Source organism: Poecilia formosa, unplaced genomic scaffold, assembly GCF_000485575.1.
Source record: "Poecilia formosa unplaced genomic scaffold, Poecilia_formosa-5.1.2 Scaffold168, whole genome shotgun sequence".
Lineage (NCBI taxonomy): Eukaryota > Metazoa > Chordata > Actinopteri > Cyprinodontiformes > Poeciliidae > Poecilia > Poecilia formosa.
In genome coordinates this window covers 435,104-457,385 of record NW_006800107.1, presented here as the reverse complement: position 1 = coordinate 457,385, position 22,282 = coordinate 435,104, and the positions used below count along the sequence as shown (strand labels likewise).

The following is a 22,282-nucleotide window of genomic DNA, read 5'->3' as shown; positions in this document are numbered from 1 at the left end:
TTGGCTGCCGGTGACGGCCAAACGCTCATAACTTACAGCATAAACGGCCCAACAGGAAACACAAATGATTAAAAGTGCAGAGGTAACTGAGTAACAGAGAGAACAGGGAGGTTTGTTCTGGGAGTTTCATTAAAACATGTTGAATGCAAAATGTTTGCTTCAGAAAAGCTCAACCAAACGTGTGCAGGTTGATGTTTCTCTGTTTGCAGGTGAGGATTTGTGGAAGCTGTGTGGTTATCATGCAGGAATAACTTCAGCAAAAAATCTGATTTAATGGCATCCATTAAACCCAAAGTCATAGAAGAGCATTGTTTAAAATATTTCTTATTCTCATGATCAGGAGAACAGTTAACACCAATGAAATAAAAACTCTTTATTGGCCTCCCAACACTTATAAACCACTTCCAGACCTATTTTATACCACAGCAGGGAGGAGAGAGGTCCAGAAGATAAAGATAAAAGTGGAAACCGAAGCAAAAGATGAATAAGAACCTAATCTGAAAAAGGTTTTTGGCTCAAAGCGGAGCGGAAACTGGAGGGTAGAAGGTGTTAAGAAGAGGGATCCTCCTGGGAGGAGACAAGAAGAAAACACGATTAGAAGCAGGGATGAAAAGAAAGACTTGAAGTGAAAATAAAAACGAATGAATCAGGGATTGGGTTGCAGTTTCGCAGCAATGGAAGGAAAGTAAAAGAAGGAAATAACCTGAAGGAGAGTGGCAGAGGTGAGGCTGGAGCATCAAACTGAGGTGGAAATATTTCATTAAAAGACGAATTCTGCTTTCAGCGTTTCCAGTGTTGGAGGATTTTAACTGGTAAAGTTCATATATTTTCAGGGTTTATTCTGTTATGTACAGAGAAAATGGATCAGTAAAACTGAATAAAAGTTTAACCTCATAGCAGCATGTAGATAAAAACTGAAGTTATTGTGTTTGGATCTAAAGAGGAACGATCCAGAGTCAGTACAGCTTCAGCTGTTACAACTAAAAACCAGCAATGAGACCCGAAACCTGGGAGTATAGATGAACTCTGACCTGAGCCTGCAGAGTCACATAAAGACAGGTACAAAGTCGGCCTTCTACATTTCCAGGATTAGAGGATTAATGTCTCAGCATTAAAGAAACTCATCCATGTGTTTGTCTTTAGTCACACGGATTACTGCAGCAGCGTTTTCACAGGTCAGACTAACAAATCAGTCAGATCCAGAACGCTGCTGCTGCTGGAGTTCTGACTAAAACCAGGAAGTTAGATCACATCATCTACGTTATAAAATCCTTACACTGAGAGAAGAGACTTTAAAATACTTTTGGTTCGTTCTGATCTTCATCCAGAACCAGAACCAAACATCTGGAATAAACTGCTGAAAAACCAAGTTCCTTGAAATCAAGAATAAAATCCCACCTGTTTAGATTCGCCTCTGATTAGTAATAACTGGAATCAACATATTTGATGTGTATTTGCTTGATGATTTTAATGATGGCATTTGGTAAATGTTTGTTGTTTGTCTCATATTTGGTGTCTTCATAATGTTTTTATGATGTAAAGCACTTTGAACTGCCGGATCCTTGAAGTGTGCAACACTAACACACTTTAAGCATCACTAAATATTGGCTATATGCAATTCCAATTGGAAATCTCATTTTTTGTGTCATTTGAGAGAAGATTCCTGTATTTGTGTGAAATCCATTCTACCTTCACATTTTTATACAAATTGGGGAAACTGGTTGTTAGCTAAGATTAATGCCGTCTGGTTTTACTGCTTTTAATTCAATTCCTGACTTGGCTGAGGTTAGGATCAATACAAGAGGCCATTATTCAGATGTTTTCAAGGCAATGCACTGCACCAACCTGTGCAGACAGTTTAAACTCCAACCGTATCTTTCACAACAATCTTAAATGAATCCCCCTGGGTTTAACTTTAGGATTCATTCTGTAATACCAGAGAAGAAGAAACTCACTCTGTTTATCTGGAAGAGAAAGCGGCGGTGTCTCAGTCTGCGGTCAGTCCCACCGTTTAAACCGCGTTGTGCAGGAGTTCAGGTGAACATGCATGTGGGAGTGAAGAGCCGAGCCGAGAGGCAGGAACACGGCGCGGCTGGAACTGAGGAACCAGCTGCAGGTTTGGTTTCTGCTCATCGTTTAGTTCCAGGTGGGAGGACAGAGTGGATCCGACCTGCAGCTCAGGTTTCACATCTGAGTTCTGCAAAAAAAACACTGTGCTGCACTCTCAGGTTCATCTATTGTTCTGTGTTGCATTGTGGGAAGCTGTTATTGATGGTGCAGATGCAACCCCATTTTTGTCCAGCAAACTTTCAGCTGCATTTGCACACGGACACAGAATGCGACTGGAAACTGGAGGGAAAGGAGCTTCTTATTAATGGGCTGGCAGAGCCAATAGAGAAGCTCCTGGGAGGCGATTTGCTGCAGGACCATTCTGTTCTCCATTTGGATTAGGTTGTGATGGGTCTGGAGATTAAACACAGTCTGCAGCCACATTACAATTGATCCAGCCAAACTTAGTGAATCACATTTCCCACAAAACATCTCTAAAGGAAAAATCCTAAAACTGTTGCATTTAGTGTCGTGTGCAAAACGACCGACCTGAATGTGTATCATCAGCTTTGACTTGTTCCTAGTTGGAAACAGTCAGAATAAACCTACGGAGGAATGTTTAATTGTGCAGAATATATTTCTAATATAAAAGTCAATAAGTCCCAGAGCAACATGTGCAGCATTGCCAGCAGTAAAAGTTTAACAAGATGCAGTAAAACTATACAGCAAAGTCCTTAACCCGCAGTAAGGGAGTCAGAATGTCCCTTTGTGTGATTAGAAGTCCAACAAAGTGTCTCTCCAGCAGCACAAAGCTCCCATAATCAGAGGAAAGGACATCCTGAGGCGCATTAACACATGCATGTGTGCTGACACACTCATTTTCCTTACAGTACTGTGAATACATTAGAGCGGGTCATTCAGAGCTGCTCCCATCCCAGAAGGTTATTTATTCCAGGAGAACAGGAGAGAGGAGCCTCGGATGGCGCATTTACATTCAGATGAGTTTGTTTGTCTTGCTTTAGATTGTGGTGTTTTCAACCCAAAGGAAGGTGGGTAGAAATAGCCTTGGATGGGAGGATGGGGGGGATAAATCCTGAAATTTCAATGTTCAGCATCAAAGCGCGTCTTTTATCTGAGCTGCAGAAGCCACTCTGTCTATCGGGTCATCTGCCCGGCAGTCAACACCGGCTCGCTGCGTTTACATCCTTTTATCTGCTCACAGGCGGAGCCAGGGAGAAACAGAGGAAACAAAATGAAAAATAAAGAGTGAGCGAGAGGCAGAAACGACATGGCGAAGGAGAGAGCGGCGAGGATGAAGGGCCAACGCCGCTCAGAATCAAAACCAACAATCACAGACTTGCTCCTCATTTCCTGAAACAGCTTCAGAGGGCCGAGCCCAAACAGGAAGTCAGCGTCGTTAACATGGAAAGACTCATTTCCTCAGCTCTGACAGCTAATAATGTGTGATCCATCTACACTTTAAAAAACAGCCTGACTGCATCAGTACACACCTACATTTAGCAGGTTCGTTCTTTCAGAAATCTCGAATTCAGAAGATTTAGTTTTTTATACATCTCTGGGCATCATATGAGAAATACAGGCTAACAGATATTTACTCCAGGAAACAGGCATGATGCTTATAGATGTAAATGAACACTGATCTGATGGGTTTTTATCATCTTAACTGGATAAATATAAAATCATCCGCAGATTGAGGTGTGGGATCAGTAGAGATAAAAAGAGGAAACTCCTGACAGGAGTGATCTGATCAGTCCTGTTGAGTCTCCAGGATTTTCATCCTTCAGGATTGAATCTTTTTGAAAGTTCTGCTAAAATGTTTCAGTGGATTTTAGTCTCATTTTGACTTATTTAGCTATTTTTCTGTTTTGTCTGTAAAGTTTCTTAGAGAATAGCTTTACTGCCACCAACTTTAATGTTTTAAATTGTGTTTTTTTATTTCAAAGACCAACACAAAGTGCTTCAAACTATAAAGTGGAAGGAAATGTATGATTTCAAACATTTTTATTTTACAAATGAATGCATGAAAAGCTTGTTGTGAATTTATATTCATCTCCACTGATGCCACACTTTGTAAATCAACATGTTGCTCTACTTACAGCAGAAAGATTTTGATGTTTTTACCAATTTTGCCCATTTTTATTTGAAACATGGGATGAAGAGCATCTTTGAACATCCATCTTTAAGCCCCTGAAACAGCTGAAGTTAAATGTATTCTGCACTTTTCAGCTTTTTATCAGTAAAAAAAAGATGAAAATAGACATTTCCTCCCTCTGAAATGCATAAAACATAACTTAATAAATAAAATCCCTGACATTCTGCCAAATGACAGAACAAATATTCCTCCTACAGTCAGACACTTTATTGATCAACACAGGAAAATTGTTTTGTCACAGTAGAATTTAAAATGGAGCAAACAAAATAAATCATAAAAATAATATGTACATCAGAGAAAGTGTAACAGTGAAAATTAGAAACTCTGAAGTCAGAGCAGAAATCTGGAGAGCAAACAGCAGAGGAAACATCAGGATGTGATCCTGCAGACAGCTGGATTAATAAAATGTATCAGTTGAATAGAAACTAAATCAATTTAATTTCTGTACTATAAACAATGTTGAATTGTAAAATGCAGCTGAAATGTCGCCTCACTAAGCCTGTTGCAGCAAGCAGTGAATCAATTAATCACATGATGCATTAATATTAGCCTGATAGATTACATCCTGATGACTGATTTCATCTACAGAGATTCATAATTCATTTTACTGTTTTTTGGCTGAGTGTGGTTTTTATTTCTGTTATTAGCTGGTCTTAGTTTTCCTGTTTTTGTTTGATATTAATAAATCTTCCATTTTCAGGGCTAAACATTCTTTACAGAATTAAAGTTTATTGGTCTTTGAAAGAGCAAATGTGCATTTTTATTCTACGATCAATATATTACTTCAAAATGTCAACAAATCAACAATATTATTGATTATCGCTGTAACTTCTGGGACCATTTATAATGACCGTCCTCAGCTTCGCCATAATTTGCTCTGCTTTTAAAAACTGTTATTTTAAAAACTGTTAAGAAGACAGAAACACCAACTCTTTGGCTGCTCTGTTGCTTCTCGACATTAATGCCGGCCACTGCATTACAGCAGGGAGGTTGATTAAAAGGAATTAGAGATGTGCAGCCCTCAGCTAGCAGAGGTTGAAGCCTCCGTCACCCAGATCGATGCTGCTAGCTGCTGCCAGCGCCGCCTGGTAGCCAGGTTGGCTACGCGCCTCCGTTTGTAGCGTCTGCCCTTTGAGCTACAATATGAATATTTCCTGCACAATGGTGGAGGCATTAGAAGTAAATTTACCCCATAAGGCTTCAGGGTGAGTTTGCTTATAACTGCAACTCAACAAGCAGGTTAGAAATAATTTGAAAGAGAAAAACTGCTGCTGCTCCTGGTGGATGCCCTGCAGCCGTTCACCACCATCACTTCATCTAACCAACACAAAATCTTAGCAAATATTTTTGGTCTAGTTTAGTGCAAATCCCTTAGTACACTTGGAGTAAAACAAAACTAACCTACAAGAAACTTTTCACCAAGTTGAAGGAGCTTGTTTACAGTCTGCTTAACATTGATTAAAAAAATACTAGTTCCACTTCTCTCATGTTATAAATGAAACTTTTTAATCAAAATTAAGAAATTGCTGACTCTAAATAAATTCATATATCTTAGCTAAAAGCTACTTATATGTTGGTTTTGTCTTATTATAAGATAAAATGCTTTTTGTGTGGTTTTTGGAGTCTTGCATGGATGTGCTGGCTGTGTCAGAGTGAATCAGGCTTCCTGTCATGTGTGGGTCTGAGAGTCTGTTTGTGTGGGTTCAGTCTATTATTGTAGTGTGAAAACATTCTCTCTGCAAATATGAGAAACTTAACTCCAAGCTCTCTTTACTACCCAGCTCTCTCACTTTTACACTTTTAATCATTAATTTGAGGTTAACAGTTCAAACATTTCTGTCACTTTACATTAGTGCTCAAATATTCTGATTTTCTTGGTCTTTTCGTTCAGATTCAAAGGGATAGAAAAATAGACTGAAAGGAGCAGAAAATCACACCAAGGTTGTTTCTACTTTGGAGGATTTTTACGCCCAGAAGAGAGGAGAGGCTGTTAATGCTTTTAATGACAGGCCTGGGGGAGTCCCTATAATTATTTCTGATTTGGAGTTATTCAACTGAAGCAAATTTTCAGAGATCCACTTCTTAAGGAGTAAGACATTTCTTTCAGAGACAGAGGGCACACAACCCAAGTCAATGTTAAGTCAGAGATGTTTTTCTGCTACAAAAAATATCAAATAAAATAAAAAAGAGAAACAAAAACCTTCTGAAAGGAGGAGAAATTATTAGAAGAGGAATTTGGACTGCATGGAGCGTCCTGTATGCAGATTCAAAGTGAAGATATACTTAATAAAATAATATTTGTGACACTCGTAGCACAACTTTCTGCTGTCGAATTTTTATTAATATTGCAGCGTTCATGATGGTTGGTCATAAAACAGATCAAAGCACCATCTGCAACCATTTCTTTTATTTTCATTATAGTTTTATTATTATTCTTAACATGAAAAGCTACTTTTCTTTTAATAATCTCCAGTTTTATTACTGAAGCTCAGTAAGAACAAATGAAATACTGAAACTAGCAGATATATTTTTGCTTTTCTTGAAACAGATAAGGGCTTTTATTCATTTATTTTATTATGTATAACAAATGCATGTATTTATTTTTAATGAGAGGATGAAGAAAGTTTATCTTAAACTGTTAAGTTCTTTGTGAATTTCAGACTGACAGAGCGTCAGGGATCATTAGGATCTTTCTACATAAAAAAGGAGTAGATTTTTTTCTACAAAATGTTTGAGAATCTCATAATTTCTAAGTGAGAATTTACTAGAAAATTTTGAGACTAATATAAGAAAGATTGAGTTTCGACATTTTAAAGTTTGCTAGAAAACAACAGAAATGTTGAGATTAAATTTTCCAGAAAAACCTGAAAGTTTCTGCGTTTCAAAAATGAAAAAGTTGCTAGAAAAGAAAATCAGAAATTTTGAGATTAATGTCAGATATCTTTTAGAAAAAACTTGAAAATGTAAAAAAAAATTTAAACTTCTCTTATAACTAGCACATTTTCATCCATATTTAGAAGTAACTGACTTAAACTCTGCTCAAAAGGTATTTGTAAGTTTTGTTTTATTTGATGTATACTGAGATATTTGCAATAACACCAAACAGAAACCAGATTTTGTGTTTGCCTCGTGAATTTGTGCCTCGTGATGCAGAGTGTGTGTTGCTTCAGCAGCATACAAACAGAAGGCAGGTTAATCCAGCAGGTATCTGTGGGTTAAACCCGCCTGATGTTGGTCGCTGCAGAGAGGAGCCCAGGAATGTCTGCTTCTCTCTCTCCGTCCGTCTCCTCCGTTCTCCCGTCCTTCACTCTATTAACCCGAGCAATTTGCATGGACTGTTCTATTAGTTGGCTGGACAGCAGAGCAGATGAGACCAGAGAGAGAGGAGACAGGCAGCAGCACCGAGCCTTGCAGGATAATGACACCACAGCTGAGGATTCAGACAGCAATACTTCCTCCTTCCTGTCCTTCTTCTCTTTTTCTATTTAAACCAGGAGATTCGTCCTGGGAGATTAGCTGATCCTCTTATTTTTCTGTCTTTCTTTGGATTCATGTTTCATTATGTATGTCTATCTAACTGCTTCTCACAGAAATTCAGTTTCCTTTCAGTTTAACAGCTGCAACGCAAAGAAGATGATTATTTTGTACGTTTCGTCATGTAAAGACGCTCTGATCCAAAGAATATATAATACCTCCAACAAGTTCTGGATCTCATTACAGGATGAGGAACCAGAACCAGACTCAGGTTCTTATGATGGCATATTTTAAATTAAAAGTAGCAGGGCCAGCCCAAGGTTGTGTGGGTCCCTGTGCAGAATCTCACTGGGGCCCTGTTTCCAACTAATCCCATCCTAAAATCCAGCCATCATGGTTCCTTTAAATATATCTTTTGCTAAAATGTCAAGGTTTAATTTTCTGTGTTTTGTGCATCTAATAGAGCTACATGGCTTACATATCAGGGCTGGACTGAAACATAAGCAAACTTTGTGCCCAAATAAAACTATTCTGAAAATAATTGAATTATATGTCATATTATTTTTATTCTTTTATATAGCTCAAAATAAAGCAATAAAGAAAAAGTTGGGACAGTTTAACTGGTTATACCTGCAGTATTACATAAAAAATATTTTTATAAGCATTGGGCGCCCCCTGGTGGTCTGAAGACCATGTGCAGGAGCATAGTTTGCTTGTGCTTTGGGCCGGCCAGAAGGAGCACCAGCACCATTCCCACCAAATAAACTGTCTACTTACTCTTACTTATGGTACATAATATATAATATAGAGCTCTTAATTATGTATAAATTCAATTTTATTGCCATAATTTGACTTTATGGTGTTTTTATTTGACTTTCAGTCAATTGTAAAACAGAAAAAAGTTACCACAGTGATAATTCTATACTAAGAGAATATAAATTAATATCAACTCAATTAAAAAGAGTGACGCAATTCTTTCCTACAGCTGACTTTTTCATCTTTTATCCAGTTGGAATAAAGTAATTGTGTTAATCACCGTGTCCAACCAAATGGGATTAAACTGCGCTGGAGTTCTGTCTGGATGGGATTAGTCTTACGTAAAAACATTACTGATGTAATTGTGCACACAGCACATCTGTCACTGAAACCAAAGAAAATCTCATTTGTGTCTCATCATTTTTAAATGTTTCTGCAGGGGGAAATTAAAACCTCAGATTTGCACAAAAATAAAAACCAACTTGATTTATGTAGAGTAGAAATGCTTTACAAAAGGAAGCGCTCACATGTTGCAGTGACCACCAACACTTCTCTCCTACACACACTCTGATTCGTAAGAGTTGATTTTCCTGCCAGAAGCTTTGCAGAAAGAAGCGACTCGGTGGACGAGGCGCGTTCGCAGTGCGAGTGGACGGACTGGAGGTGGATGGACATGTGTCAGAGACCAGTTCCCCACTCAGTCTGCCAGACCGCACTGACCTTCCTGTCTCTGCCTGAACGTGATCTGCGTGATCTGAAAACTCCCTGAGGATATTAAATAAAAACAGAAGCTTCATATTTCAGTCTGCGCTCTACTTGGCTCAAAGAAATTCAACAAATACTCATAATAAATACAGCAGAAGCATATTTTCAGTTTCCTCCAGTGCAAACAAACAGCTAACCTTTTTGTTGCTACACTAATCGTATTTGCAGTTGGCAGCTAAAGGATATTTTTAAACAGTTTCACATGTTTTTGTTCTCCAGATGTACTTTACTCTGTGCATTAACAGTTCTCAGCATTCTTGGGTTCAAGCAGCTGTTAATCATTCAGACGTTTCAGATCACTGGTTTGGAAACAGATTTCTTGTTTTTTCCTTTAAGAAGTTGCTCTTTCAGCTTTTTTCCGAAAACGCTTATATATGAAGAAAGTGATAGAAATTAAACTCAAATAAAAATATCAAGTTACAGGACTAAACATTCAGAAGAACCAAAAATGTTTTGAATATTTACATAAAACGTTAATCAGCATTCTTCCCCTTAAAATGTAACAATAATTATTATGGATTCTAATAGTTTCCCCAAATTGTTTAATTTATATTAATTTTAACTTCTGAATTTGACAAAAGTGATAAAACATTCTCCCTCCTCTTTGATTTACAAATATTTAGATATTTAGAAACATTTTAGCTGTTTTATTGAACATGAAGCAGGAAAAGTTTCATTAGTTTTAAAGTCAGTGAGGATTCAGCATGATTATGTGCTTCTAATATGCTAATTTAAAACACTAAACTTGAATTACTTTTAGATGATAAGGGAATGAATCTAAAGCAGGTATAATAATTATCTTTTCTTTCAGCTCTGCAGCCCAGATCATGAAGGTAAAATCATTAAAAACTTTTAGTCGGAGCGTAAAAAGCTTCTGAAGGTCTGTAATTATGTCTAAGATGTTATTTTCTCGTCTGCGGTGCTTGGAGAATCTAATTTGTTCATTGTTTTGAGCTCTAAGCCGTCGTCTCTCACCTGTATATATTATCTGTCTTGTTTGCCTCCTGATCTTGTTAATCAGCCTGTGTAATTATTTTTCTCTCTAATCTATAACTCCATCATTTGTTGATGCATGTATATAATACCGATTTAATCTGCCGATAAGCCTGTGCATCGTTTTTTCCCCCAAACTCTCCTGAAGGTAATTAGTGAAGTGTTGGAGCACAGACTCTCAGCAGCTCCAAACTGCAGTAAAACTCATCCTANGGGGGGGGGTGTGTGGGGGTGTTTACTGCACTGTTTTACTTGTAATTATCAACAGCTCAGCAGGAGAGATGATGCTTTTGTGTGCAATTATGTACAAGGTTTGTATTTGGGTGTTTGTGTGTGTGTGCCGGTGCATAATGAAGATGTTGGAGCGCTGCGGCACGAAGTCGCAGCCAGCTGTTTGCTGGATCATCAGTCTGAACCCGGCGCAGCATGAGCGCAAGAAAAATGGCTTGTTTTCCACCGAAAATGCCCTAATTAAAAAATAAAGAAGGTGATGATGATGTACAGATTGAGGATTTTCACTGTTCATCATGAATATGTGGAATAATGTTGGGGAAACTCTCAGTAGGTTTCAGTGCATTGATGAGAAAAAAGCTGCACCAATAACTGATACATTTCCAAACAATTCTGGGGATAAACTTTATGTTTTAATATTGAAATTGCCATTTAAATGTAGCTAAAATAGTGTGCATCAGTGTTTTTATGAAGCTGCTGATGACCAAACAAGTTGTTTAGTAACTTCTGTGATTTCATTTCTGGCAGAACTTCTCAGTGCCAGGTCTAGCAAAGTTATTTAATTCATAAAAAACAGTAAAAAGTTAGAAAAGCAAAATGAAACAGTTTCTGAAACAATATGTCTATAGCAACATCAGCTTGTTTGTCCAATTTTTAAGCAGTTAATAATTTAATAATAAATGTCTTTAAGTCCTACCAAACACTCCCAAAGTGCTTCTCATTCATAGCTTCTGCAAAACCAAAAACAAAGAAAGCCAGACATCGACAAACCCTTTGCAAATGTTTACATCACATCATAAATCACTAGGTGGTTTGGCTCATCAACAGGTCAGGAAAACACAGCTAACACCCTGCAGAACCCACACATACTGGACATCAACTTCTCAGATTTATATTCAGATGGCGCTGCAGAGCTCTGTTCTCTAAAAAAAGACATTTTTTCTTCTTTACATTCAAAAATTGGCTGTATAATTTTTTAGTTGTACAGCCTTGTCCTTTATTTTAGGCTTTCTAAGGTTAATTTATTCTTAATGTCCTGAAACTAAAGACAAATTTACACATTCTTGACCAAAAAGCTGATTCTGATCAGCTAAACTAATTATCAATAGTATGCTTGATATATCAGCTGTCATCCTACATTTATGTTCTTTTACCAAACATAAAAACAATCCCAGCACACAGAACACACACATGCAGATATCAGACATTACTGATCATTTTCTGCCTTCAGCTCAGCTTATGGCTGGAAGACAGAGCTGGGGCAAATTTTAGAAGAAACAGGCAGCGAAGATGGAAGAGGAGGAACAGCGGCAGGAACGAGTAACAAGATGATAACACTATCGGGAAAAGTACAGAGAGCGCGTTTGCTCAATGCAAGTGTAAAACACACAAACACACAGGTGCAGAGGGACGACAAGGAGAGCCGGAGTAACAGCAATCCTTCTTGTGAAGAGCAGCGGTGACAGGATGGTTGACAGGCACTTACACCAGCCAATCGATGGAGACAGATCAATGACGGACTGGAGCAGTCGATGGCTGCCTCATCCTCTGGGGNCACACACACACACACACACACACACACACACACACACACACACACACACACACACACACACACACACTGCATAGTGACAGTTCATGGCTCAATTCAAGGTTGGCTAAAGGAAAATATCACAGAAATTCAATATAAATATCACACAGGATCACTGAGGACTTCATATCTTCAGCGTTTTGTTACAGGACTGAAACATTTTCATTGGGATTTAGATCAACATTTATAGGATCTTTACAACCAGCTGAGGCCATCCAAGCTTCAGTCACTTTAGGTTGCATTCACACCATCACTGTTTAGTCCACTTTAATCCAGCTCCAGTCCGTTTGCCTACAAACCCGGTTCTTCTAGTCTGGTTCCTTTGTGGAGGTGTAAATGTGTAATTAAACTGATTCGGACCCAAAGAGTGAACTCTGGTTCTCCTATAAATCTACGCCTGGGTTCGGTCAAAGTAAACTCTGGTGTGGACTGGAGACCGCTCCAAAAGAAGGAAGTGAGCAACAGCGCAGGGCATTCTGGGTAAATTCAAGAAAAACAAACATATGTCACTAGTGTATGAGGAGAAATGGCTTGTGTTTTTTTTTACCAAAGAAAAAGAAATCCCACAAACTCTAAGTCTTCTCAAACCGAATCTACTGAACTATAAGAGGTTATAACACCCTTATTACGCTCACACTGCTGTAAGCTAATGCTAGCATGTCTGATAAGCAGATGAATGCAGGCTGGAAACCAGAACAGATGATCAATTAATCCACCAGCTAATAACAGCCTCATACCTGCATAACTCTGACAGGACAGAACGATCAGAGCATGAATGTTCACACCTGGATAATACTAATAGATTTAGAAAATCTATTACCTAATATCTTTATATTATGTATTTATTACCTATATGTCCAAACAAAATTAAGAAAATGTTAGTAAGAACCTAATTATAACAGAAATAATCAGGAATATTTGTTTCTTTATGTGCCATTTGTTTTTGTTCTTTATATATTTTTTATTGTGTGTTTTTAATTGTGTGTTTCTGTGATACTATGGGATGTTTACTCAAAGTTATCATCCTGTAAAACTTTCACAGTGGCCTGTGCTTAATGATGACTACCTCCATGTTCAATTCATAATCATTTTGGAAAAACAATCTGCTGAGTTTATTCCAGAAAAACATATTTTTATATTTTAGAAAATGGAAAACTCACATTGTTTTGCATGTTTCTGCTCAATTCTTCCATATTTATCCACATTCCTGAAGACCCTACAGGACAGTTCTCATAAATACACATAATACCTTAGTATGTATTATTATTTTATCAGTTTTCCCCAAAAGGCATGCCTGGATACAGAAAGTCCTTTTTCACCAGCCATGGTAGATAAGTAGAAAGCTTTAAGACTCTGCACAACCCAGGACCTTTTCCTCAAAACTAAAAGTTGATCTAAAAGGTAAAATCAATAAGACACCAGAACTTCAGACGAAGTTGGAAAACCAGAGCCGACTGGGTGGAAATTAAAGGAGATAATTCAGAAGGACTGAATTACCTAATCAGCAATCAGAACATCAGTAGCGCCTTCTGCTCGGTGGTCGCTTCGACGTTCGCTCGTCTCACAGGCAGAACAAGGAGGTTAGCTAAAGCTAAAGCTAAAGCGCCAGCGCCGGTAAAGCTGCTTAGCGTCACTGTCACTCTGTGCCGTGGTGGAGCACAGGGCGCTTTGGAGCTCAGGTTCCACATCAGCAGATTACCCGCGCTACACCAAGGGGATTTCCTCGCCTCGGCGTGAGATTTCTGCTGTGCTGTTTGTTAAACTCAATGTAAACATCAGTAAACGGAAAAGAAGGAGTGTTTTCTGACAAGAGGAGCTGCCTAGACCAGAGAACAAGAGAAAAAGATTAAAATGACAAAAAAGACACGGCTTGTGGTACGCAGGAAGAAAACAAAAGACACATTTCAATAAATTCTGATGTCAGTGTCAATGGGTTGAGTAGTAAATAGTAAAAGTGTTAGAATTAAAACTGAGCATTTCTCTGTCAAAATTACATCTGAATGACACGATCCATACAAATGCACTCTGCACTTTTCAGATTTTTAATGAAAAGCATGTTAGCATTTAGCTTCCACTTCAGAATTCTGCTCTAGTTTTGATTTGTCACTTTTAACACAAATATAAGAAACTGTGCAGGAGCTTAAGGAGTATTAATACTTTTGCACGTTTTCTCCCACTGGTTGATATTAAAACTGAAATTTCAAAAGACAGTGGGAGAGTTTTTAACATGTTCAGACCAAGAATCACAGAAAACACACAGATTTCACAGACTGATTGAGCTTCTTAAAACTTTTCATCTGCTTCAATTTTAAATCAGGTCCATTTATTTCCAACTAGAGCTTCACTTTTAGTTGATCTCAACATAAAAAGTGTAAATAAAGTTAAGCTGGCTTCTTTCCCTGCTTTCTGTTTAGGATGCTACTCTCTGCTATCATTCATCACTTGCACAAGTAATCAAATCAACAAGCCTGATGAGGACAAATCAAATGGTTGTGCAGTGAGAGTTCGAAGCGTGTTGTCTTTGTACTTTTTTCTTTTTTTCAGGGTTTGTGATCTGAAAAGATGAAGGGTGTTTGCGTGGGAGCCACCAGAGCTAATGCGGTGATTAATGTTTAGCTGCATGTTGTGATTCACGGAAATATGACTAAATGGTTCACTGAGTGTGAAAGGACTCTGACGCCACCGAATACACGCAACACACACACACACACACACACACAAAAACCCCCCCCCCACAACCCCACACACACACAACCACACACACACACACACAGACTCAGAGAGACGTACTGAATGACTGCGTGATCTAGTTAGTGATAAGTGTTCAAGGATCACTGGGTCAAAATGAAATTAAATAATTTCTAACCCACTGACTGGACTCTGGACTGCTGGGTGATTTTTTTCTTCTCTTTTAAAGTACGGATGTTTCAAAGAACGATGACTCCATTTTGGAGCAGCAACAACAAAACACCAGAGCATTATCACATCTCCCACCCCGGCAAAACAAAGAGGATGACAAATGTGTGCAGTGTGCCGTGTTTTTCCGCTCCGCGTCAGAGGAGAGAAAGGATGATGATATTATGTCCTTTTAATGCCACAGTTTCACAGTGATGATATTTCCCCTCATGACCAGATGTCTTTTGGATCTCTTATGTCATTAACAATGTCTTTGTGTCAGGCGCTGCTGATTGATTTTTTTAGCTTGAAAGAGCAGGAAACTAACTTCATTTTTTATGCAAAACATGCTTGGAGCGCCAGGAGCACAAAAGATTTACAGAAAAAAAAAAATCAAGAAAAATGATCTGCTCTGAGATTAAATTAGAAAACTTGCATTTTCCTTCTTTTTTTTAAATTTACTTTTGAGAACGTGGTATATTTGGATTATATATTGTTGTCTTTGTTTTTAAATTGTAGGAACCAAAATAACCTCCACCTCCAGATGCGAGGTGGCGACTAACATGGAATCCCCCAGTGAAGTTAAAACTTAAAAAGTGAAAATACACACAAACTGTTCACTCTTGGCTAAAACTGGAACAAATTTACTCTGAACATTTTGTTAGACTAATTCAACTCAGTTCAGTTTATTTCTATATGCTAATCCATCATCTCAAGGTACTTCACAAAAAAGTAATTTCATTTCAGTCACACAAAAACCCCAAATGGTTCAACAGATCTAATAATGAACTGAGTTAAGTTCATTATTAAAATGAGTTTAAAAGTTTTCTATCTATCCCAACCTGGGGAACGGTTTCCAAACTTTCCATCTTCTGACCTACAAAACAAATATTTCAGAGGTCATGACCCCGACCCTTGGTTGAGCATACAAGCCATTCTTAATGAGTCGATTAAAAAGTGTCAAAATGGCAACAAAATCAGCAACAACAGTCATTTTGCTGGTCAACACGTTGCTTTTAGTTATGTTCAAGTTTAGTCTTTAAACTTTAACATTTCTAAATGTTTCTGCTTTCCCGTCATGGTTGTTGGGACTTACTGTCCACTGATCGATGGAGATCACACCAGCCTCACCACACCTTGAAAGGAAAAACGTGCATAGATGAATAAATACAACAGGAAACATGACTATACTGTAACTAAAACTACTAAAATATACTAAATCACAATCATTACCAGAATGTGCAACATTTCAACTGCAAAGGACGCTGAGGTGTAAAATTTGTAATATTTATATTCTGAAGTTGCATTACAGGTTTTAGTCAAGTGGGAGCTTGAAAAACAAAACAAAAAACTACAACAAACTACAGTTTGTTGATTGAGCTTAAAGGAACTCTGAAGATTTTCCCAGAGGGAGAAACATGGAGCTAATCAGGAAGTGCCACAGAGACTGCGGTATTTTTCTCCTTTCTGTGCGCTCCCCGGGTTCCTTACTACTTATCTTAAACTCATGCATGACGGTGCACTTCTTTTGTCTTGCATGAAGTCTCAAACAGTTCTGGTTGCCATATCAACCTGCGGTGTAGCTCTGGAGGATGTGTTTGCGCCCCGTGCTGCATTGTCTTCCAGCTTGGATCTAATCCCTGCAGCGAAGCGGCTGCTGGATTTATAGACACTCATGGAGCAGACGGAGGGAGGTTCCCCTGTTCACTGAGATAATAGCAGAGCACTGAAGTGGAGTGGTTTATACACACACACATGAACACACACACAGCCTCTTAAGCTCTGCATGTGGCAATTATCTCTCCTCTCAGCAGCTTTTGGCATCTCCCCCATCTCCTGTCCTCTTCTCCACCTCGCCTTCTCTCTTTTTATTAACCTCCTAACTTTTCCTCTTCTTCCTCCAACATCTCTCCATCACTCCCTGTGATGTCTGCATCCGTCCCCTCATCCCTTTCTCTGCATGATGCATCCTCTCCCTTCTTCAAACACCACAAAATAAAAGGAAGCTCAGCTTCCATTCAAAGCAAAAACCCACAAATTTTATCTCCACTCATAAAATCAGCTGTTTTTAAATGAAGAGGCTTTGAACAACCACATTGCGTTCACTTCAGTGTAGGAGGCTGCTGGAGACCTGCACACTGCAAAAGCACTGAATTGTACCAATTATTGTTGTTTAGCTTCTAGTGCAAATATCTTAGTACATTAATAATCCTTCATATTGATGAAAAAAGTTCCACTGGGAGATTTTTACACTGCAACATGGAAAAAGTCTTGTTTTAAGTGGAACTTGTTATTTTTTATTGATGCAAAGGAATTATGTATGTAAAAATAGTTCCTATTTCTTGCTGAACAGGTACTTGAAAGTTAGTTTTGACTGATTTCAAATATATTTGCACTGTTTAGGCTCTAAGAAGTGTTTTAAAATCCTTTTGCTGTCCACTTCTGCTCACTGTTCAGCATATCAGGGATGTTCAGCGCTTCCAAAACGACGTTTCAGTGGTTAGAGGGCTGAGGATTCACTCCCAGATGTTTCATTTGGAAGATTGCCATCATACCACTAAATCAAAGTGACACATTTTCAACTGTTCCTAAAAAGATGCAACCAACTCCAAGAACAGAATGACACTTCTCTCTGTAATCTGAATACTAACAGCCTGCTGGTTTCAGGAAGAACGTCACATCTTCAGCTACAAATCTTCCTTTACTCTCCAGGTGATCGTTTCCTCACTGGGAAAATAACAGACCTGCTGCAGCCGATTCTCCAAACCTGCTGTGCTTTCCTCTCATAGCAATTTTCCTTAGACCAGTAATTGATGTTACTGTGGATCGGTGCTGGTTTATGATGCTAAGTGACTGTCAGCTATCAATCAAGCATGCCTTCAGTCACATTTATCACAGTAGGTTAACATAAGAGCACAAAAGGAAGTCACTTAAAATGTTCTTTTTGTGTTACAATCAGAAGAAGAAGAAGAAAAGCTGTCTTCTTAGATTTGGGATTATATTAATGAGTAGCTAAATATTTTTAGCTCCATCACCACAAAAACACTAAATTTTTGTCTAGTTTCTAATGAAAATATTTTGGTACACTGAAATAGCAAAATATAGGAGCTTGTTTTAAGTGAACTTCTTAATATTATAAGTGGAAAAATTTTTTCGTTGCACCAGGCCTTTTTTATCAATATTTAAGAATTATTGACTTAAAACAAGCTCTAATATCTGGATGAAAAGTTACTGACAGGTTAGTTTCATCTTATTTGAAGTGTACTGATATTTATAAAAACTAGAAAACAAAACACTTGCTAAGATGAATGCTTGAACTTAAATTTGACTAAAAATACAGTTTATTCACCAGAAACGTCAGAACTAACAAGAAGAAACAAAGATGGCAGCCGTGGTACAGATGGCTGGAGAAAGTTTCTGCTGTGGACAGATGCAGAGGAGAACTTGAACAGATGTGAAAGGTTCTAGCATTTTAAAAGCTAGGAAGATTCACGAGGCGTGTTCAGACTGAGAAGGAGAGTCTTGGGGTGAAAAAAAGTCTTCTACTTTTAAATTACAAATTATACATCCTCAACTTTTCAGGCTTTCTAAATTTACATTGCTTCATTTTTTTTTGCTCTTTCTAAAAGTTTCTGCACAACTACCTTGACATTAAGCCAAGTTCTTCCTCTCAGGAACCCAGCCAGCGTGTAGGAAGCGGTGCAGAGACTCTGCAATGAAAATGAAGGTGTTTCTGCAGCAGCTTCAGCCCAGAATCTGCAGTTTCTCGGTTTTTGGTCCCAGCAGAGCATGAGGTGCCACCGTTTCCCCTGCCAAGAGCCCCGGAGACCCCAGATACACGGTAACCAAGTTAACAGATAATCACATAACAGAACCCTCCTTCACCGCCACGCACACACGCACACACACACACACACACACACACACACTTCAGCCTTGTCCTATATGAGATAAATGAGCACCATCAGCCCCCTACCTCCCTGCTAACAGATGAATGTCTGTGTACATCCCTGGTTTTTCCCTCCTACACATCATTCTCACTTTTATAACACACACACACACACACCCACACACACACGCGCATACACAGAAAGTGCCTTATGCCAGCCCAACAGTGAATTTCCCTCCTCTCTTAGCACAACAGATGATGCAGGCGATCAACACAATGCTCGCTTACGCACATTAGCAATCCACATATGCACATGCAAAACCACTCACACTTGCACACGCATTCACACAGAGTCAGAGGCAGCAGACAAGATATTACAGGAGAGGAGAGCCAATCATCTGGGGATGCAAACAGCAGATGCACATCGTGATGAAGGTGCCAGTTACACTCAGAGGATTTGGGCTCCTATAGGAGACGGATCCTGGAGCCAGCTGTGCTCCTCACCAGAAACCACTCACAACTACTGACAGCTTATCACCACTCAGAGTGTTTCAGTTCTGAGTCGTCATTTAGCCAACTAAATGTTTAGGGAAACATGTTTCACTCAGTTTAGTTTTTTAAAAATTAATAAAAAACCTGATAAACAATGTAAATCATGTGAAGTGCAAAATCATAAGTCAGTAATTTGGGGCCTTATACTAACCCCAGAGGGACTCCATGTAAAAAACCACAATGTTCTGGATGTAGAGAGATTTGGGCTGAATGAGGATTTTGACAAGGTTTGTGTAAAATATCAAACAAATACAATCAATCAGTGGTGAGAAGACAAAACCACTTCAAGTTCAAATTCAAACTCATATTAGCTTGAAGTTATTTCAACTGAAATATCCAGGAAGTAGCAAAACGAATAGCATATTCCCTTCAGCAAAGGTTGTAAAAAGCCTGACAGAACCAAATAATTTAATAAAATCATATTTACTAGGGGAGTCCACAGTTTTTTAGTTCCTCCTCTGTGGCTCTTAGTGACCGCAGCTAAACATGCTAAAGACCTGAGCAATGTTTTAAAAGTTAAAGGTAACTTAAAAATGCAGTTAGCTAAGCAAATGCAGAAAATTCCCAAAAAGAATGACACTAATATTGTAAGTTTTGTTTTTAAGAAATAATTTTGCTTGTAGTTTGCAAACTATGCATTTTTTTATTTTCTCTGAAGAAATAAAGGTGAATAAAAGTTTTGAACTTCATTGTTAGAAATAAAATTGTTGTTCTTCATTTTTAAATTTTAAACAAAACACGTAATTTTATTTTGAAGAGTCATGTCACACTGTGGCTTTAAGTTGATTTTGATTAGCAGGAATAAAGGCCAGATTGGCTCTTAAGTTACGCCGGATAAACAAACAAAAAGATAAACATCTAATACAACAACAGCAGAAAATCCAAGAGTGCTTATTTTTAAAGGTGCACTAGATTCAGAAGGTTTGTATAAAAGCTGTGAATCCTGAGTGGTGTCAGCACAGACACACTGGACCCCTACACACTTTCCACAAGTGCCTGGAAGTATTTTATCTCTCCGAATAAGACGAGGCGGATGCTGTCAAAGCGACAAGCTCCTTATCTTCCCGCTGAGCGTCTTTCAAACAGACGAGAACGACGAGCCGCTAAGAGGATTTCTGTTTTGGTTGAAATTAATTTCTAAGCGGACAGATGGATTGTAATTTGCTGTTTTCTGTGTTTGTTTCTGTAATCAAGTTTTGTTTTGGTGGAGAATAATTAGAACTTGAGTTGTGTTTGAATGTGTGTGTGTACCTGTGATGCAGAAAGCGGTGTTTGTTTATGCCTGCAGGCTGCTGGAGTTCAGCCCCTCTGTGTACTGATAAGCTCTCGTCTTATGCACTGCAGTCCTGACAGATTCATACATCAAACTGTGCAGTTTGGTGGTAATGAAAATATCTGTTCTGAGGTCACCTTATCAGAAAACGGTTCAGGAAATCTGCTTCAGCACACACTCCATCTGAGGTTTTACATCTTGACTTTTTCTGCTTATCCTGTGTTTATATGAGGGGGGTGCTGTTGATAAAGCGGAGGGTCGCGTACCTGAAGTGGCGCGTGTCTCTCAGCGCTCGGTCGCTGGGGATGCGTTCGCTCTCTCTCTGGTTGAAGGCGTACAACGTGTACGGATCGTCGCCGGGCTTCCAGCGCCGAGCGTTCAGGTAACTCCGCTCATCGAAGCCCTCCAACATGTCCTCCCACTCCGCATCGGAAATCTGGAAAACAGGCAGCAGGTCAGAGGAAGAACTGAAATCAGTTAAACCAACAAATTGGTTTCATGATTACTGAGGATCTGCCGCAGAAAGAAAATCACAGTTTGTTTAGATATTTACATCTAGAGTCATTCATGAAGTAGATTCTCAGCCAAAAATTAGAAACACTTTTTCCCAAAAGTTGCAGGATTTTATGTTTGCATATCTAAACATTTATAACAGAGGCACAGTGGTCACCATGAGAGATTCTTCAGTCTTTAACTGGATTCCAGGAACCAGGTTTAACTTCAGCCTCGCTGCAGTAAAATTAACTTTTTCGTCCCACTGGTGTATGAGGATCCTTTGGATGCTTATTCAGCAGAATATAAAACAATCAAACTGTTTTATTGTGTCAGTTTGTTTTATTATTTCTTAATCGTATTTGCACATATTTTATAAGTTAATGTGCAGCTTATGGATTAAGCTATTATTGATTTCAGATTTTGTAAATCACTTTGGACATCAAAAGTTGTCCTAAAAGACGGAGTTAAACTTCGACTTGGATTTATCTTAAATTACAAATCTGTTATTTATAATTCAAAGAGAAAAGCAAACAGCCGTAACACATTTATGGAAAACAGTTTGAACAAAATAATAAAATCCACATGAAAGCCACATAGAGTATTTTATCTTTACCACCCATAGATTCAATTAATTAACACTGAACTCACCCTGTTTAACACTGCATAATTACACTAGAAAGCAAAACAATATTTGTGCAATTTAAAAGGACTTGGAGCTGCGAAAGGAAAAGTGTTGTTTGGTTGAAATGTGAAGTATTAAGTCTGGCTGCAGAGTGACATTTTCTTTGCATCGCTCATCATCACAGTGGATGGAAAATGTGAGATTTAGTCATAAATGTCACATTCTGAGAGTCAGATAGTGTCTACAGTATTGGTCCATCTGCTGTTGTTCACATTTAAAAGCTTGTGAAGCTTTTAGAGGTCATTTCACCAGAGGAAGATTCAGGCGCTCTTTACCGTTTAACAAGATGAATGCAGGACTTTAGGTTTCCATCCTCATTCTCCTCTCTGTGTTTTAAGACTAACTGCTGCACTTTGTGTTTGGGTTCTGCCTTCACAGAGGCTGTACACAGAATATTAAATCGTTGTTTTCCAATCACATCTCTTAAAGTTCAGGTGTGAATCTGGCACATTATCATTTAGGTA

At 38.5% G+C, this 22,282-nt stretch overlaps 1 protein-coding gene across 2 annotated transcripts in view; it reads right to left on the bottom strand.

Annotated features, from left to right (window-relative positions):
- The window catches only part of galnt14 (UDP-N-acetyl-alpha-D-galactosamine:polypeptide N-acetylgalactosaminyltransferase 14 (GalNAc-T14)), a 153,792-nt gene that overhangs the window by 103,034 nt on the left and 28,476 nt on the right, over positions 1-22,282 (bottom strand). For both annotated transcript variants that reach the window (XM_016677872.1, XM_007564779.2), the window contains exon 2: positions 20,908-21,077. In XM_016677872.1, the coding sequence (XP_016533358.1) occupies positions 20,908-21,077 (170 nt within the window). The remainder of the gene's footprint in view (positions 1-20,907; positions 21,078-22,282) is intronic.